Source organism: Vitis riparia, chromosome 16 (assembly GCF_004353265.1).
Source record: "Vitis riparia cultivar Riparia Gloire de Montpellier isolate 1030 chromosome 16, EGFV_Vit.rip_1.0, whole genome shotgun sequence".
NCBI classification, from domain to species: Eukaryota; Viridiplantae; Streptophyta; class Magnoliopsida; order Vitales; family Vitaceae; genus Vitis; species Vitis riparia.
Window position 1 is genome coordinate 13,526,064 of NC_048446.1, and position 20,789 is coordinate 13,546,852.

The following is a 20,789-nucleotide window of genomic DNA, read 5'->3' on the forward strand; positions in this document are numbered from 1 at the left end:
CTGTCACTTTGTTTATTTATTCGTCATCATGACTTGCTGTTGATGTATGATCATTTCGGTATCCATTGATCTCCTAATTAATTGTCATGCTTGCTTCACCTTATTTAGTAGAGACCCATTTTTAGGGGCTTAGAGGGGTGTTACGGTCTTTACCGTACCTTCCTAATAAGTAATCTGACCCTCGAACTTAGACTTGATTTTTCATAAACCTGTCTTTTCCAAATAAGGAGTCACATTTAGAGTTTTCTTTCTTATTTTGTTTTTTCCTTTAAAATAAAAATAAAATAAGTGACGACTCCAAGTTTTTTTTTTTTTCTAAAAATCAATTTTTTCACCAAATAAATAAAAAAATGAGTTTCGCCATCGAGTGAGAATGCATCAAGTAAAATGTGGGGTCCACAGCATCACAATAGGTGTCCTACGATTGCATTGCATGAGAAAGGGCACTGTAAGTAGCTTGCGGAGGAGCTAAGATATGCCCCATCTTACTAATAATAACGAAGGGCTGAAGAAACATACTCTCTTTTGGGTAGACCCTTCGCTTCCAAGGGGAACCAATTCCTTAGTGGCTTGCTAGTTGGCCAAGGCTATCCTTAGTGCTGGACAGTTTCACCACTTCATTAAAAGTATGCCTTCCTATAGCTGCCATTGGGGAAATATATATATATTTTCAAATGAAAAAGTTTCATGCTTAAAATTTGAAAACGCGTCAAAGTGTAAAACACTTCATTAAAAGTGTTGGATTTTGAATATAATAAAGCAAAGTGTAAAACATGCATCGAGAGTAAAAGTGTATTTAATCTTATTTTTAATAAATATTTTATGCACAGTAATTGACCTTTAATACATCATATTGTACTATTTATCTCAAATATTTGAAAATAATTTTTAATACAAAGACAAATATATACTTTTTATACATCAAGTTCTATCTTTTTTATTTTTTTTTTATTTTTTTTATTGCATAAAACTAAGAAAAAAAAAAAAAAGGAAGGGAAATGTATCTCAAATGAAACTAAATTATTGAATTCGTCCATAATAATTTATTTTCAGTTCCACACAGATACTATGGAAGCTGAAACAGATTGTGGCCAGCAATGTCTTTCGAATGCTTTAAACAATCGCCGACCATCCAAGTGGCTGGCATAATTGAAGCATGCGGGCAAAGCATTATTTCATTTGATAAAGAAGCTAGGCCCCGCACAACTGTCTCTCCCGGAATATCTCGGATGATTTGTCTTTTTATAGGCCAAGTTTTCAAAAACGTGTCTAAATTAATTAATTATTTTTTAATATTTTAAAAAATATATTTTTTAATTTATTTTTTAAAAATTAAGAACTCAAATATAAAAAATAATTTTTTTACTTATTGAAATGATTATATTTATGTATAATATAAATTTTTTTAAAATATTATTCCTATTTTTTATTATCTTTTTGAATATTTAAAAAAAAAATAAAACACCTCAAATTTATTCTAAAAAATGATATGGTTTTTGAATAAATTCTCAAAATCATATTTTCAATAAAAAAAATGGATAAATATCATAGTTTTAAAAACTGGATCGGATTGACCGGTCTAACCGTCGACTAGATTCAAATCCGGTCCGGGTCAATATTTGAGTCGGAATGGTTATGAATCGCCATCGAATCGAATGACCCGACGGTTGAACAACTAAAAAAAATAGATTCTTCCCAAAATTTTTATAATAATAAAAATGAAAACAATTTGAAGTAAAATAATATAATTTTTTTTAAAAAAACTATAAAATAATTAATATATATAACTTTTAATATATATATATATATATATATATATATATATATATATATATATATATATATAAATTAAATAACTTTCAATAAATAAATTCACATTTAAATATTATATATATTTTACTTAGTAAAATATTAAAATATTAATACATTTATATAGTATATACTAATTTGATAATAATGAACAAATAAATATTATTAATTTTTTATTTCCTTAAGCATTTAAATTTTTATAAAAATTTTAAATTTTAATAATATGTAAATTATATATTTATGATGTCGCTAATAACTGTGAATAAATATGTTATTTAAGTTAGAAAAATTGCATTTCAAGAACCGTAAGAAGAAACTCTTTCTATCTCCTTCTCCTTTGTTTTCAACCTTCTTCATCATCTTCTTCTTCTTCTTATTATTATAATTTAAGAAAAATATTTCTTTAAAATGATGAAAAAGTTTCACGCTTAAAATTTGAAGACGAATATGACCACAATTCATTCACAAAGAATACGGTAGCTAAGGTTGAAAGTTGTACTATAATGGATATGAAGCAACTGACCCAACCATCATCTAGCACACAAAATACATATATCGGTACAATTTCTCTAATAGACTTGCTACAACCACTCAATGGAAGAGCAGTCAGGACCCACACCTAGTAGCATTCCATATTTCTTGCAGCAAGGCATATAGGATTAATTAGTACCCCAATTGAACCTTAGCCGCTTAGAAACACCTAAGTTGGCTAATTGTGAAGGGAAGCATAACTATTGATCAAACCCAAGGCGTTGCTAGTCATATGCGCCATGTTAACTAGGCGAGCCCTCACGGTGGTCTTTAGATTCCCATTCATGGCTTTTCCGGCGAACCCATCAGTGCATGTGTCCTCATCCGTCAAGGCAGCACTAACCCATGTTTGTATGTCATCCATCATGAGCCCAAAATTGGAGCCTTTTATTTGGGTCATCTCCCCCATTGCTCTTCGAAGCTGATCTACTGAGTCGCTCAACTGTTCCACACAGTCCTGCATGGCTGCAACTTCTCTAGGCTTTAGGCCATGGCTTTGCACCATCTTTGACATCAGGGATGATGTAGATCGTGCGGTTGAAAGGGTCACAGCAAGGGCTGTGTCTGCTAGAAGCTTTGGGCTGGTTTGGATTACACTGGCATGAGCTGAGAGGGAGGTGTAGCAAAGTCTGGGATAAGTGGTTGTACCACAAGATGTTCGGATGAACTCGGTGCTGGCTTTATCAGCAGCAGGCCTGGCTGCTGAGCTTAAGTTTATATAGGAAGTAAGGGAAAGAAAAATGAGAAGAGCTGGAAGGAAATGGCTAGAAAAAAATGAGCCTTCCATATCTCTCCTAGTTACTTGCAGAGAAACTTGGAGGTTAGGGATGAGACTAGGGAATAGAAGGGTAGTCCTTTTATAGACGAATTGGAAAACTTCTAATGTGGGTTAAGTTAACATGAAAATTAAAGGAGCCAACTCTACAGCATGACCTATATTTCTCATACACCACTACTTGTTATAGGTCCCACGATAATTCAACTTGTCCAGAGGTCACAATAGATGGGTTAAATATTAATAGTAACAGCTGAAGTTCATGGTTTCCCTTAATCCAGAATGTTAGGACTAATACTTGACTCATAAGTGGTCAATCCGTACTTCTTTGTCCCTAACTAGCACGATATATGGGGTTATGTTAATCGTTACCCTTCAGCATGATTTCAGTGATCAAATTCTGAGGTTATAAGCCTATCGTTCACCTTAACATGGTCGATCCCAAAATGAAAGTTGACCCGTTCGGTGGAAAGCTCTCATGGTTCCTGGTATGATTTTCCTTAGGTTATAACTACAAGCGTGTATATATATATATATATATATATACCTTCTAAATAGTAATTTCCTTAAAATGGTTTCTAAGCTATAAAAACTAGTTACTAATTAATCTCAGTTAGATTGAAGTTGTTAGTATACATACATCAAAAACAGTTGGTGAGGTTGACAAGAAAAGGAGGATATATATCAATATCTAGAATTCTATGATTCTCAGCTTTTTTTTTCAGAGGATACAGCCATGGAACTATGACCAACTTAGTGTCACCCACTGGCCCACTGCATTGCCCATATCTCAATCCCGCTTATAACTGGCCTAAATTTTTAGTTTAAAAAAAATCAAATTAAACGGTATCCACGACCACAAAAAAAAAAAAAAAAAAAGACTAAGAGAAGATAATGGGTTGACGTGTAAGAGATCCTTGGTAGAGGTAGACCACAAAGCATGTAACATTTCGAGAGGAAGCTGTGTATTTGCATGGCAAACAAAGGAAGAAGGGTTGGGTAAAACTTTGTGCATGCTCAGATTCCTTTGAGATAAAGAGTAATTTTACTATCACGTGTCAAAGATAAATTTTCTTAATAATTTTTTTAAATATATATATGCTCTTCCCCGATTAATTTCCTCATATTTTGATACTTAATTCAAAGAATTAACTAAGTGGGATATCTTATAAACAACTATGTTTTACAAATTTGTTAGTGAATTTTCTTTTTATCTGCCCATGATTTCCCTGTTTACGATTTTTCAAATAAATTTGTGTCTTCATATTCTGTTATTTGTTTATTTATTACTTATTTACACAAAAACTAATATTATGTTATATAAACGGTAAAATAGTAATCAACATAAAAAAAAAAAAACTAATTTTTTTATTTTAGCTCTAACAATTTTTTCTCTCCTAAAGGACCTATAAAAGTTAAATAAATAATATTATTTTTAATAAATATTTCATCTATGGCAATTGATTTTAACAAGTCATTTTCCATTACTTACAGTCCTTTTCCAAAATTATTGAATTTGCTCCATGATAACTTATTTAATTTACATATAGATATCATGAAGTAGAAGCAGAGTGTCGGCCAGCAATGCTTTTGGATTTTTTTTTTTTCCTCCCAATGGTGAGAAAATGACAACCTCCTAAGAACCCTTTCCTTTGGGGAAGTGATACCAAGTAAGCACTCTGAAAGGAACTTACACCACCCCTGCGAGTGATATATCGACATAATTGATTTATATAGGCGATGTGTCACTTTCTTTTGTTAAATAAATTAGGCCCCCCTCAACTATCTCTCATAAAAGAACTAGAATGCCTATTTGGCAATGCTTAGAAAACGATTATAACAAATTATTTTTTAAGAATATATTTTAAAAATAATTTTTAATTATTTTCAAGAATAAAATTCTGTTTGAGAACACAAACATAAAAAATAGTTCTTTCAATTTATTCTCCAAAAAAATATTATACAAAGAATTTTTCATATTTTCATTTGTTTTTCAAAATTTAATAAAATCATTTTCTTAAGAGAAATTAGAAAGAAACTAGTAACTTTCGGTGGACAACGTGGAAGTTTATAGATTTAGTTTAGATAACATGTAGAGAAGGTGAATAGGTGTTTCTTTTATCCCAAAAAATGATTATTTTTAATCCTCTAACTAACTCCTTTTAGTTTAGGGAAGCTTATAGATATTCAACACAAGAAACATGATTTTTTATGTAGAAAACCATCCATATGACGTTTGAATGTTAAAAAATCATAGAGTCAAAGACCTCTAATTGGAAATCCACTAATCAAAAGTACAACACAAATTTATCTTGTAAAAATTATTCTTAAGTTTTACTCTTTAACACTTATATTGAACTTTACATCTATGATACAACACCATATGTGCTCCCAATGGATCTCACCTCAACACCATGAGATTGATTGTTTAAATACTCCATGCAGTATTATTGCTACTACACAACTCTAACATTTATTAGAAGGTGTACAAACTAGAGACAAGGGGCATGTGGGAAGGACACTAGGCATACACCGGTTGTTATAGATGCACAATTGATTGACATTAGTGCACTACCTTATCAGGAACTGATATCATCCACTGCTCCACCTTTATAGGATGGGACTCCATTTAGTGTTGTTGCTACTTCATAGCTTCAACCTCGATTGAAAGGTGTATGAACTAGATGAAGTAAGGCTCATGGGAGGGAGACTAGGCATACACCTATTTTTAGAGATGCATTATTGACTAACATTACCTCACCACTTGTGGAGGAGACTTTTATTACACTTACGGAGGTGCCATCGACCCTATTTGTAGTACCACTTGTTGTATCATCACCATAACCATTAGAGGCTACATTGGTTGATAAGGAGTTAGTTCCTACAACAAATGATGATAAACAAGGACAAGTGGATTATCATGGTCGAGCACATGGTAGGAGACGTGGTCAAGGATGTGGGGGAGCATATGTCAACCCCATAGAGCTAATGGTGGAACATGCATATCATCAATATCCACAATGGAAGAAGGCTCCTTTATGTAGTACACATTGAGGATGTTACTATATATGACTTGTATTTTAGATATTGTCAATATTTTGCATGTCATTATTTTGGACAAATAGTCAAGACGTATATCTATTAATTGTTATTTTTTGGATTTAGTAATTGTTCATTAACATAAGTTCTATAGCATTGTACATATTTTAGAATTATTTTAGACAAAACAGTATTGCTACTATTTTGGAAAGTGTCAACTTAATTGACATTTAGTTTACTCATTTTGATTGACATGGATTGAAAAGTTAAAATATTGATTGTGATGTATTCGAATGATCAAATTTAAACATTTGGTTATATTTAGGAAAACTAATTAAGATAGATTTTAATATTTTTTTTTTTTGAAGTTGTCTCTTTATTGTAAAATGAAGTTGTCTCTTTAAGAGACAACTTTAGATCAATTTTGTTGTTGAAAATTCAATATATATTTTTTTAATGTACAAATTTTGGATTTTTTTTTTTTTTTTAAAAACTCAAGTTATCTTCTCAAGTAATAACTTCTATCATATTTTAAGTTTTTAATACAAATTTTTATCTTCATATAAAAAATAAATTAAAATCAATTTTTTTTAATTAAATTTGAGTAATTTAAAATAATAAATCATTTGTTTAACTTTATTAAATAATAAAATCAATGTTTGAAATGGTTAACTTTAATAAACAAATAAAATAAATTTCAAATGGTTAACTTTAATAACTTCAATAACATAAATACCATTTTTTATGAATAGTAATTACACTTAATATGGAAAATATTTCTTCAAGAGATACCTTCAATATAAATTCAATTTTTTTTTTCAATATGTGATTGATATTCAAATAGAAAGTGTTTTTTTTTTAAAAAAAAAAAAAAGACACCTTTAGTATAAAATTCAATTTTGTGGAATTGTAGAAGATGTTTCTTTAGTATAAATTTAATTTTTTTTTTCAATGTCTATTATGAAAATTGTGGAAGACTTTTAGTAGAAATTCAATTTTGTGGAATTGTTGGAGGTGTCTCTTCAAGAGACATCATTAATATAAATTTAATTTTGTAAAATTATAGAAGATGTCTCTTGAAGAGACATCTTTAGTATAAATTCAATTTTTTTTTTTAATGTGTGACTAATATGAAAATTGTGGGAGGTGTCTTTTTAAGAGAAACCTTTAGTATAAATTGAATTTTGTGGAATTGTGGAAGGTTTTTCTTGAACACCTTTAATCTATATATATATATTGCATTGTGTGACAATATGAAAATTGTGGAAGGTGTTGTAGTTCCTCAATAGTTCACAAGTACCCCTTGTGAAGATTTTTTTTTTTTTTTTTTTTTTTTTTTTGTAATTAGTTGTAAAAGTTAAAAAGCCCTCCAACTGACACATAATTGAATTATATAGGCAAATTTTTATTTTCTTTTGATAAAGAAGCTACGTCCCTAAGGCACCCAACAACAATCTCTCCTAGCATGTTTGTTTTTTAAAACAGTTATTAAAAATTGATTTTTAAGAATAACTTTTAATTACTTTAAAAATAAAATTTTGTTTAAGAACTAAAATATGAATAATGGTTTTTTTAAATTTAATTTTTATGAAAATATTATGTATTTATGTATAATACAAAATTTTTTTTATATATTTTTATATTTTCAATTATTTTTTATAATATTTAGGAAAACTACCTTAAAACATCTTAAATTTATTTTAAAAAACACATGTTTTGTAAACAAATTATATTAGGGTATTTTATTCAGCTAACAATTTTGTTCATTTCTTACTAATTCAATACAACTTACTTCCTTAGGTTTTATTTGTTTCAAGATAACTTCAAACTTTATCAAATTCGGATTCAGATTATTTGAAGTTGTAAGATTAAGGTAAGTATGTATTTATGGTTGATAAAGCTTTTGGATTGGCTAGTATAAGAAATTAGGAAGATAATATTTCCTATTTGCTAATTGATTTCTAATATACTTTTTTAATTCCAACTCTTAAACTTTTAAGATCTTTCTTGAGAGTAACTTTCAACTACAACAAATTAAGGTCAAAGATCTCATAATGAAATTTTGATAAGGCCTTTGAAGGATCTACTAAAGAGCATAAAGTATTATGTCAACACATGGAAATGAGTATTATTGTTGATGGTATAAGACCCTAGAGAGTATGTGCATTCAATCAAATAAAACTATATATCGTTTTATTATATTTAGTGGATTATTCAACGGTCGAGAGACCACCCTTAGTTTTTTATACCTAGTAGGTTATTAGGTGTTTTTTCCATTTTAAATCTTGTGTTCATTTGTATGATTGAATTTATTTTTATCTATATGAGATTTTTGCTCTCTCTAAAGAATTAAGATAAAGGGACAAACCTAAAATAGGTAATAAATATTAATTTGAGGTCTAATTTAAAGACTAGTTCCATTATACCAAGACTAGGTATAAAATTTCTTTCAAATTGTTTTACAAAAAAATTTATTAAACATATGTAGACATAATTTTCAACAACTCTAGCAAACAAGTCCCTTTTATCTCTTTCTCTTTCTTATTTTTTATTTTTTATTTTTTTGAACTTTTTTTAATCATCTAACTTTTGTTGTTATTATTAGAAAATTTCCACACCTAAAACTCATCATTCAAAGTAATGAGAAATCATTCAATTTTATCTTTAAATTGAAAATTATTGTTTCCAACTTTTAATCATGGAAAGTAATAAATAAAATTAATAATATTTCCATTTTCTTATTAGACTATTGTAGAGAGAAATAAGAGAAAATAATAACTTTCAATAGACAGTATGTTGATTATAGTACTTGCTTGGGTCCTCTGCACATGATCATTACATCCTACTATAAAGAGGGCTTAAACTATTAGACATTAAAGATTGGGGGTTGACTCACATAAAAAAGGAGGAGCGGCGAAGCAGAATTGTTTTGCATTTTCTCTTGCCTCTACTGCACATCTCCTTGGTAAGATGTGATTTGAAAGGAACTGAATTCAAAACATTAGATATGCCAATAATTCAAGATGGGGATTGGTTGTGTGTGTTGATTCCTCCCTTGCATTAGTTTCTATCTTATGCTTGTATTGCTACTGTTTGGGATGGTTACATGAGATCATCCAATCTCAATATTACATGCGAAATGCATCTCATGATTTATGTTGTACGAAATTGATCTCCGTCGGGAACAATTTTTTCTTTTTATGTTTGAGATCTTGCTTTATACTATTGTAAACCCCGCATTTCAGCTCATGCGTTTCCCACTCGATGGCGAGCTCGATTTTTATTTTGAAAAATGATTTTATTGGTTAAGAAAATGACTTGGAGTCACCACTTATTTTTGTTTTATTTTTGAATGGTAAACAAAATAAGAAAAAAAACCCTACGTGGGACTCCTTATTTGGAAAAGGTGGTCTGTGAAAAACCGAATTGGGTTTGGGGGTCAGGTTACCTATCGGAAAGGTACGGTAAAGACCGTAGCACCTCTCTAGGTCCCTAAAGTCGGGTCTCTACTAATAAAATGAAGCTGACGTGGCAATTGATGAGTAAATCAGTGAATACTCATAGTGATCATGCACATGTGAGAATCTAAACATGCAGATAGAAATACCAGAAATGGAGTGGATGCGTACTTGGGCGATGAGCCACCATGTGCTATCATGAAATAGGGTCAATGCATAATTAAGGAATAATTTCGAGCAAATGATAGAGCAAAATAAAATCAATCATGCATGGCAATTAAATTAATCAACCAATCAATCAATTATAAAATCACTTATGTGTGGCCCCCACCAGAGCCCATTTATTTTGCATGAATTAATATAACATATTCCATTATTCTAGAATTATGAAAAATTCATTCATGCTTATTAAAATCAAGAGGAGCAGAAGATTGTTTGAAAACCAGAGTGGAATTAAAACTATTTGAAAGAAAATTGGAGTCTTGAAAATTAAATTTAAGAATTAGAATTTTGGATATTAAATTTACAAGAAATTTGATTTTGGATATTCAATTTAAAAAAAATGAAATTTTGGAAATTAAATTTGAAATAAATTGGAGTTTTAAAAATTAAATTTAGGAAATGGAGTTTTGAAAATTAAATTAAAAAAAAATTGGATTTTGGAAATTAAATTTGAAAGAAATGAAATTTTGGAAATTAAATTTGAAGGAAATCGGAATTCCGAAAATTAAATTTGAAAGAGATTGGAGTTTTAAAAATTAAATTTAGGAAATGGAATTTTGGAAATTAAATTTAAAAGAAATTGATTTTGGAAATTAAATTTGAAAGAAATCAGAATTTTGGAAATTAAATTTGAAAGAAATGGAATTTTGGAAATTAAATTGAAGAATTTGAATTTTGGAAATTAAATTTGAAGGAAATTGAAATTCCGGAAATTAAAATTGAAAAAGATTAGAGTTTTAAAAATTAAATTTAGTTTGGAGCTTTGAAAAGATTAAATCAAAACTGGAGTTTTGAAAAATTATCTTAACATTAAAATTTTGAAATGAAATTTTTGGGCATCAAAAGTTAAAGAAAGAAAATAAGAAAACAATAAAACAAAAGCCATATGGCCTTAGAATGGCCCAACGTGTACAAGCACACCTTTAATGAATCAAACAAATAGAAAAAAGTGTACAGGCATATCCTTTAATGAATAAACAAATAAAAAAAGGTGTACATGCACATCCTTTAATGAATAAACAAATAAAAGAATGCACCACAAAATGCTAATGTTGCAGGCTTCACCATGCTGTCCAATATAGAGATTTCAACCAAAAATGAAAACGACACAATCTCCCATGCAACATACACTGAAGGTCAACTTCAGAGGACGTCCTCTCGCTCCTTTCCTCTATCCTCTTCCCCAGAAAAATCTCTCCTCTGTCCTCAACTTTCTAAGGCTCCTCTCCCAGTTGGCCGAGCACCAGAAAAATCGCAACGAAAGCACCCCCCCCCCCCCCCCCCCCCCCCCCCCGGCAAAATCAAAAGAATAAACACTAGGGCATGAACTAGAGTGAAAACTGAGGGTAGAATAAACAGGTGAGCATCTAGCACATGAATGTACAGGATCTCATATCAGGTGATGTTCATGGGCTCAAAACAGGTGGGATGAGGGAGAAAATTAAATCAATTCATACCAATCCATGTACGTGATAACCTCAAATGAAATACAAGAGAATGAGACATTAGCAGGGCAAACATATCCAAATAGCAAATGAAACGATCAATGAGCATGTGAACAAGCCAGAAATTAACAAAACTTATACATGACTCTTGTTATCTATAACCAGACAGACAAGCGGGACCCCAAGTAGCAAAAGAAGAAAATGAAAGATCAATGATAATGAAGATGAACAAGAGGTACACAGTAAACTTACCTGAGAGTTCTTTCACAGTTCTTGCCTAGCTAGCGAATCCCCCTTTCCCCAGCTAAACGAACACTCCCTCAAGCTCTCCAATTTTTTTTTTCTTTTTTTTTTTCCAGTTCTCTCCCCTCTATTTTTTTAGTCCCCAACTCTCTCTTATCTGCTACTAGCTTCACTGTTCTTGGCTTAGCAAATAAGTCGTCGTCCCAACCACTACCATGGCTAGGCGGTGGTCTCCTCGGCCATGTGTCCCATGCAGCTTGCTATGTTGAGAATCGGCCCCTACTCCAAAAAAATGAAATCTTCAGCTAGCTCCCCGGGTAGCCCAAAAAAAGGGTCTACAACTATATAGGTGTCACGTCCCAAAACCCACTCTAAGGGCATAACAATCATTTCACACCTCAAACATGAAGGCTCAAAGTGGAAACAACACCAACATTCATCTTGTAAATGGATGGTTTCCAATTACTAAATTCTTGTTCAAAATAGTAAAATAAATAAATTCTATAATCTTCAATTCTTAACTTTAGGACTAACTCATCAACCAAAGTGTTAGTGTCCAAATAACTCTAAACTCAAATAATTTCAATGAGAATTAAATTTTAATATTTAAACAATGTCCAAAATAAAATTTGAACCAAAATCCTAATAAAAAAATTCCCTAGCCTAGCCATCACTCCTTCTCCAAATTGAGAGTACTTGAAAATTTTTCAATGATGGGAATGAACTTAAAGCCCAATAAGGAACATTAATATAGTGTCATGAATCAAACATTTTTTATTTTAATTACAAATAGGAGATATAACGTATAATCATTTTCCTAAAAACTTTTGAGTTCAACATGCTAATACATTCAAAATATTTTTACTCTGGTTATTAAGTAACAATGGAGCCCAATTGGGTGAGACTTCATAAATAAGTGACAATCCTCAAATTTATCCATTTTAAAATGGATGAAACCAAAGGTCAACAATTATAACCCGTTGACTAGGATTGAAAAAGTAAAAAATTATAACTCGTTGACTAGTTTTATAAAAAATGAAGAAATCGCAAAATCTGCTGAAGAATACTCTGTTTTCATTAACTATAAAAAAGGAAACAACAAGCATATATATGTATTGGGGTTGGAGACGGATTGCACCTTTAACTTGATTCCAACTCACCAAGGATAATAGAAAAAGAAAAAAAAAAACTTATCTAACTAATTTCTTACTCTTTTTTATTTATTTATTTACAAATAAGCCCTCAAATTTAATACTCCCCCTCAAGATGGAGTGTGTGTATATAATGAACACTTATCTTGCTTAGTAGAAGAGTGAATTGAGTTGGAAAGAGGAACTTTGTCAACAAGTCTGTTATTTGGTGTCGTGAAGCAATGTGTATAGTCTTCAATGTTCCTTTTTGAATTTTTTTCTCATATTAAATGGCAATCGATCTCGATGTGCTTAATTCTTTTGTGAAAGACTTGATTAGCCACAATGTGTAGGGTAGCTTCATTGCCACAAAACAATATTACAGGTCCAACATGATTTACACCAAGATCCTTAAGAAGAGAAAACAACCACACTATCTCACAGGTTGCATTTTCCATTGAACGATACTCAGCTTCAACTGAAGATCTTAACACTATGTGCCATTTCTTGGATTTCCAAGAAACCAATGAGTCTCCAAGAAAACATAATAACCACTTATTGATTTTCTACCTTCAGGACAAGTGCCCTAGTCAGCATCTGCAAAAGCCTTTAGTTGCAATGAAGTTGAAACATGATAAAAAATACCTTAGCTAACTGTGTCCTTTATATATTACAAAACATGAACAATAACTTGTAAGTGTGGTACCCTTAGTTTAGCCAAAAATTTGCTCAAGCAATTCACTGCATAATATAGGTTTGGTTTAGTAATTGTCAAGTACAATAACTTTTCAATTATACACCTATATTACGAAGGATCATCAAGAAGTTCTCCATCATCTCGAGCAAGTTTAACATTTACATCCATGAGGGTTTTGCAAGTCTTACACCCAAGATGCCCTGTATTTGACAAGAGTTGTAAATCATATTAGCATTGACAAATAGAAATTCCTTTAGAAGATCTTGCCACCTCAATGCCAAGAAAATACTTAAAATTTCCCAAATCTTTCAACTTAAATCAGTTGTTCAAATATGTTTTCATATTTTTAACCTACTCAAGACTATTGCTTCCTATAATGATGTTGTCAACATACACTAAAAGAGCAATGAAGCTTTGTCCTTTAGCCTTGGTGAAAAGATGGTGATCTGCATGAGATTATTTGAAACTAATTTCAAGGAGAGTTGTAGAAAATTTTGAAAACCATTGATGTGGGGCTTGCTTTAACCCATAGATAGATTTATGCAATCTACACACAGTGTTTCCAAGTAGAGAAATCTCTCCCTCATGGTGATATCCTGGTGAAGTTCCATATACACTTTCTCTTGTAAATCACTGTGCAAGAAAACATTATTTACATCCAACTGTGTCAAACTCCAACCATAAACAATAGACAAAGAGAAAAGAACCTTAACCATTACTAACTTTGCAACATGAGAAAATGTGTCCAAGTAGTTAATACCTTCCTGTTGTGCATACCTTTTGGCCACTAAGTGGGCTTCGTAACGCTCTAAACTACCATTCGATCGATACTTAAGATGATACACCCATTTGCAGCCAACAGGGTGCTTACTAACTAGAAGAGTAATCAATGTACATGTCCCATTGCTTTCAAAAGTTTTCAACTCTACCATCATAACTTCATTCCATTCAAGAATCTTAACAGCTTGTGAATAAGTGGTTGGTTCAGAATGAGAAGAAATGGCATAAAAAAAAAAAAGCTTTGTGGTTAGAGGAAAGACGATCATAGCTAAGAACATGGGAAAGTGGATGAGTTGTGGGAACATTATTATGGGACACATAGTAGCAATGGAAATCCTTCAGATAGGAAAGAGGTTTAATGACTCGAGAGGGACGAGAAAATCCAAGATTTTGTGAAGATGGAGCAATAATAGTAGTGGTGAAATCAACACTTAGATCAATAGAATTGGAAAGAAGAGTGATAATTGGTATACGATATGGCAACACTCGATCATAAAATAAGTCAAAAGATTTGATAACTTGTGGAATAGATGTAAAGGGAAAGACAGTCTCATGAAACACGACATCTCATGATATGAAAACAATATTGGTAATAAGGTTTAGCAGTTTGTATCCCTTATACCCAGGTGGATACCCGAGAAAAACAACAGGCAAAGCTCTTAGGGAAAATTTTGTTCGATGATGCTTAAGAGTAAAGGCATAACATAAGCAGCCAAAGACCTTCAAGTGACTATATGATGGTTTCTTAAACCACAGAAGTTCAAAAAGGGTTTTGTTAGAAAGAATTGGAGAAGATAATCGATTAATTAGGTATGCAGTAGTTAAGACACAATCCCCTCAGTATCCTAAAGGCATATTTGACTAAAATGCAAGGCTTTAACAACATTTAACAAATGTTGGTGCTTGTGTTCTACCACAGAGTTTTGTTGTGGTGTGTCCACACAAGAATGGAAATAATGAATGCCTTTGGAACCAAAAAAATCTGTAAAGTCTAATTCAGGGGCATTATTTGTTCTCACAGATTTAATTTTAGCACCAAGCTGTGTGTTTATGAGAGTGTAAAAATAAGGAAAGATGCTCAGAACATCGAATTTTTGTTTCAACAAATAGATTTAAGTAAAACAAGTGCCATCATCCACAATGGCAAAAAAATAACGATGCCATTCCACAATTTACGGGGTAAAAGGACCACATATATCATAATGCATAAGATTAAAAAGCTGATCAAACAAAGAATTTGCTGAAACAAATGGTAAACGCTCTTGTTTAGCAAGTGGAAAAACAATGCAAGGTAAAGAATCACCAAAGATTTCTAAAATTTTTAATTCATTCTTCAAATTTTGAAGTTTTACATAAGATGGATGACCTAAATGAAAATTCCATAATTCCTTTTGAGTCAATTTGATATTATTACAAACACTGGAGAAACAAGAAGAAGTTGAGAACAAGTTGTTTGGATTCAAAATGTAGAGATTACCAACGCGGTTACCCATCCTAATCGTCCTCCCCTGTGAGAGGTCCTAAAGAGTACAAGAATCAGAAGAAAAATTAATGGAAATGGAGTGTTGACATGTAAGGAACTAACAGAAAGCAGATTGAAACGAAAACTTGGAATGAACAAAACATTAGCAAGAATAATGGTATCCATTAGTCGAACATATCCTATACGTGATATGCTAACAAAATGACCATTTGGCAACATAACATAAGAATTAAAAATTGGTTTGGAATTGATGAAAAAAATCTAAAACACAATAAACATGATGTGTTGCTCTAGTATCCAACACCCATGAACAAAGAGAAATAGTTGAAGAGTTGTAGGTAAGAGAGAGAGAAATATTACCACTAAAGCTCGACACGAATGAACTAAGTTGTGGAGTATCCATCGAGGTTTGAGATCTGATTTGAAGTTGTGAGATCAAGAATGTAATGAGTTGTTTACACTGATCACTAGTTAGAGTGTTCAATGGTGAATCCTATGGAGATGATCACGTAGATCCATCGAGTACATTGGATCTTGTTTGATTTATTTAGACCTTTGGTGGATTCTATTTTTGTGATGTCTCACATTGGATAGGGGAGAAAGTTCCTGGCGCTATATATGTAGAGGCTCCTCTTAACCAAGTAGACACGTTTTAAAGCCGTGAGAGCTCCTTTGGGCCCAAAGCGGACAATATCTACATGGTTTGGTGCAGGTCGTTACTAATTGTATCAGAGTCGATCCCCGACCCCGATGTGAGGGTTTGTTTGGCTCCGTAAGGGTTGTTTGTCTGTTTGGCCCCACAATCCCATGGGACACAACGAGAACGTTGTGTCTGCATGAGGGGGTATTTGTGATGTCTCACATCGGATAAGGGAGAAAGTTCCCGGTGCTATATATGTAGAGGCTCCTCTTAACAAAGTAGACGCGTTTTAAAGTCGTGAGGGCCCCTTTGGATCCAAAGCAGATAATATTTACATGGTTGGGAGTGGGTCGTTACAATTTTCCTCTAGTTTTATAGCCTAATGGGTATCCGTGAAGCTTGTAACATTTTTCAACGATATTTCCTTGAATACCACAATGAGCGCACAAAGGTCTTTTTCATTTTGATTTTGAATTGAAGGAAGCTGCAATAGTAGAAATGCCAGAATCACCCAAAATCTAAGAATCATTGGAGAGTGACAAACGTTGATTAACTAAACGTTGCCTTTCTTCTTGAACAACCAGGGTAAAAACTTTGGTGATTGGAAGCAAAAGGTCCATCAAAATTTGACCCGAAGAATATGAGTCATTAAGACCCATTAAAAAAATGATATAGTTTTTGAATAAATTCTCAAAATTATATTTTCAATTAAAAAAGTTGATAAATATCATAGTTTTTAAAACCGGACAGAATCGACCGATCCGACCGTTGATTGGAGCCAATTCCGGTCTGGGTCAGCATTTGAGCCGGAAGGGTCATGAACCTCTTTCAAACCGAATGGCGCGGCGGTTGAATGGTTGACTCAGTGAACCGAGCCGTCGGTTCGAGCTTGTATTCTTTTGGCCAAAATGGGTCGTGCTGTTGGGCTTTAAATCTGGGAAGTGCACGGGCCACTACTCAAATCTGGCAAGCCAACAATATAAAGGCATTTTATTCTCCATGCCATTTCGATGCCACCATTACGCCATTTATAACATATGTAAACATTTTCACATCAACTAGAAAAAATAGATTCTTCCCAAAATTTTTATGATAATAAAAATGCAAACAATTTAAAGTAAAATAATATAATTTTTTTTTAAAACTAAAAAATAATTAATTATATAACTTTTAATATATATATATATATATATATATATATATATATATATATATATATATATATATATATATATATTTTATTTATTTAATAAAATATTACATTATTAATATATCTATATAGTATATACTAATTTGATAATATTAAACAAATAAGTATTATTAATTTTTAATTTCCTTACATATTTAAATTTTTATAAAAATTTTAAATTTTAATAAAATATAAATTATATATTTATGAAATCACTGGTCTGATTGTGGTTAGACCACCGGTCCAACTAGTGAACCATGAACTGATAATTTTTCTAATTCAATGACTGACTCGATTATGAAAACATTGATAAATATTGTTATTTAAGTTAGAAAAATTATATTTCAACAACAGTGAGAAAAAACCCTTTCTACCTCCTTTGTTTTCAACCTTCTTCATCATCATTTTCTTCTTCTTCTTATTATTATTATTAGAATTTAAGAAAAATATTTCTTTAAAATGATGAAAAAGTTTCATGCTTCAAAATTTGAAGACGAAGATGACCACAATTCATTCACAAAGAATGCGGCACTATAATGGATATGAAGCAACTGACCCAACCATCATCTAGCACACAAAATACATATACCCGTACAATTTCTCTAATAGACTTCTTACAACCGCTCAATGGAAGAGCAGTCAGGACCCACACCTAGTAGCATTCCATATTTCTTGCAGCAAGGCATATAGGATTAATTAGTACCCCAATTGAACCTTAGCCGCTTAGAAACACCTAAGTTGGCTAATTGTGAAGGGAAGCATAACTATTGATCAAACCCAAGGCGTTGCTAGTCATATGCGCGATGTTAACTACGCGAGCCCTCACGGTGGTCTTTAGATTCCCATTCATGGCGTTTCCGGCGAACCCATCAGTGCATGTGTCCTCATCCGTCAAGGCAGCACTAACCCATGTTTGTATGTCATCCATCATGAGCCCAAAATTGGAGCCTTTTATTTGGGTCATCTCCCCCATTGCTCTTCGAAGCTGATCTACTGAGTCGCTCAACTCTTCCACACAGTCCTGCATGGTTGCAACTTCTCTAGGCTTTAGGCCATGGCTTTGCACCATCTTTGACATCAGGGATGATGTAGATCGTGCGGTTGAAAGGGTCACAGCAAGGGCTGTGTCTGCTAGAAGCTTGGGGCTGGTTTGGATTACACTGGCATGAGCTGAGAGGGAGGTGTAGCAAAGTCTGGGATAAGTGGTTGTACCACAAGATGTTCGGATGAACTCGGTGCTGGCTTTATCAGCAGCAGGCCTGGCTGCTGAGCTTAAGTTTATATAGGAAGTAAGGGAAAGAAAAATGAGAAGAGCTGGAAGGAAATGGCTAGAAAAAAATGAGCCTTCCATATCTCTCCTAGTTACTTGCAGAGAAACTTGGAGGCTAGGGATGAGACTAGGGAATAGAAGGGTAGTCCTTTTATAGACGAATTGGAAAACTTCTAATGTGGGTTAAGTTAACATGAAAATTAAAGGAGCCAACTCCACAGCATGACCTATATTTCTCATACACCACTACTTGTTATAGGTCCCACGAACATTCAACCTGTCCAGAGGTCACTATAGATGAGTTAAATATTAATAGTAACAGCTGAAGTTCATGGTTTCCCTTAATCCAGAATATTAGGACTAATACTTGACTCATAAGTGGTCAATCCGTACTTCTTTGTCCCTAACTAGCACGATATATGGGGTTATGTTAATCGTTACCCTTCAGCATGATTTCAGTGATCAAATTCTGAGGTTATAAGCCTATCGTTCACCTTAACATGGTCAATCCCAAAATGAAAGTTGACCCGTTCGGTGGAAAGCTCTCATGGTTCCTGGTATGATTTTCCTTAGGTTATAACTACGAGCGTGTATATATATATATATACCTTCTAAATAGTAATTTCCTTAAAATGGTTTCTAAGCTATAAAAACTAGTTACTAATTAATCTCAGTTGGATTGAAGTTGTTAGTATACATACATCAAAAACAGTTGGCGAGGTTGGCAAGAAAAGGAGGATATCAATATCTAGAATTCTATGATTCTCTGCTTTCTTTTTCAGACCATACAGCCATGGAACTATGACCAACTTGGTGTCACCCACTGGCCCACTGCATTGCCCATATCTCAATCCCGCTTATAACTGGCCTAAATTTTTAGTTTAAAAAAACCAAATTAAAGGGTATCCACGACCACAAAAAAGAAAAAAAGAAAAAAAGAAAAAAAAAAAACCTAAGAGAAGATAATGGGTTGATGTGTAAGAGATCCTTGGTAGAGGTAGACCACAAAGCATGTAACATTTCGAGAGGAAGCTGTGTATTTGGATGGCAAACAAAGGAAGAAGGGTTGGGTAAAACTTTGCGCATGCCCAGATTCCTTTGAGATAAAGAGTAATTTTTTTTTTTTGTTTTTAGAAAGTAAAATAATATATAATACAATGAAATTTAATATTTATTCTTTTAAAATAAATTGAACATTATTATATGTAATAGTAGAAATTATAAATATTATGAAATTTTAAATCGAGTTTGGGTTTGACTTGGATTGCTCGAATCCTTAGCTTATTCCCAAACTGAATTGATTTTGGATTCAAAAAGTCAAATTGAAGTATTTAAAATATTTGTTTGAACCCTCTCAAATATCGAATTGGGCTTGGGATAGGTCAAATTAAGTGTACTCATCCAAGTTGCACTCCCAATCCTGATTGCATCAATGGAGTAGTCTTTTGGTGCATGTTCCTTCTGTCTTGAGTTTTAATCAATAAACCAAAAGGAGAAGTAGCATCCTGTCTTACAAATTAGGAATGAACTTGATCAATATTCACTCATGAGTTTCAACATCATTAGGAAATTGTGTAGTCTACCTCTAGCATATGTTGTATTATACCATTTAATAAACCACCAATGTGGTAGTATTCGACACAGATAAATTGAAAGAGGTCGTTAGAGTGTTATGAAGCAATATCTAATCAATGCATTGCTTCTAAAATACTTCCTTTTTTTTTTAATTGGTTATCAACCTATACAATGGTATGATCATTGAAGAGAACCACCAAATGATTTATCTATTATTTAGACCAATTGATGCTCCAAATAGAAAAATATGATTATTCTTCAGTCCACGTGTCAAAGATAGATTTTCTTAATAATTTTTTTTAATATATATGTATATATACTCTTCCCCAATCAATTTCCTCATATTTTGATGCTTAATTCAAAGAATTAACTAAGTGAGATATCTTATAAACAACTATTTGTTTTACAAATTTATTAGCGAATTTTCTTTTCCTTTACCCATGATTTTCCCCGTTTAGGATTTTTCATATAAATTTGTGTATTCTTATTCTGTTTTTATTTAT

The 20,789-nt window shown here is 32.1% G+C and overlaps 2 protein-coding genes across 2 annotated transcripts; both read right to left on the minus strand.

Annotated features, from left to right (window-relative positions):
* Positions 1 to 2,257: 2,257 nt before the first annotated feature.
* Positions 2,258 to 3,179, minus strand: LOC117933935 (21 kDa protein-like). The gene has a single exon (XM_034855520.1). It carries the CDS (start codon positions 3,125 to 3,127, stop codon positions 2,519 to 2,521), a length of 609 nt encoding a protein of 202 aa, XP_034711411.1. The 5' UTR covers positions 3,128 to 3,179; the 3' UTR covers positions 2,258 to 2,518.
* A 14,748-nt stretch (positions 3,180 to 17,927) lies between these two features.
* LOC117933900 (21 kDa protein-like) lies at positions 17,928 to 18,844 on the minus strand. The gene has a single exon (XM_034855476.1). It carries the CDS (start codon positions 18,790 to 18,792, stop codon positions 18,184 to 18,186), a length of 609 nt encoding a protein of 202 aa, XP_034711367.1. The 5' UTR covers positions 18,793 to 18,844; the 3' UTR covers positions 17,928 to 18,183.
* Positions 18,845 to 20,789: the final 1,945 nt, after the last annotated feature.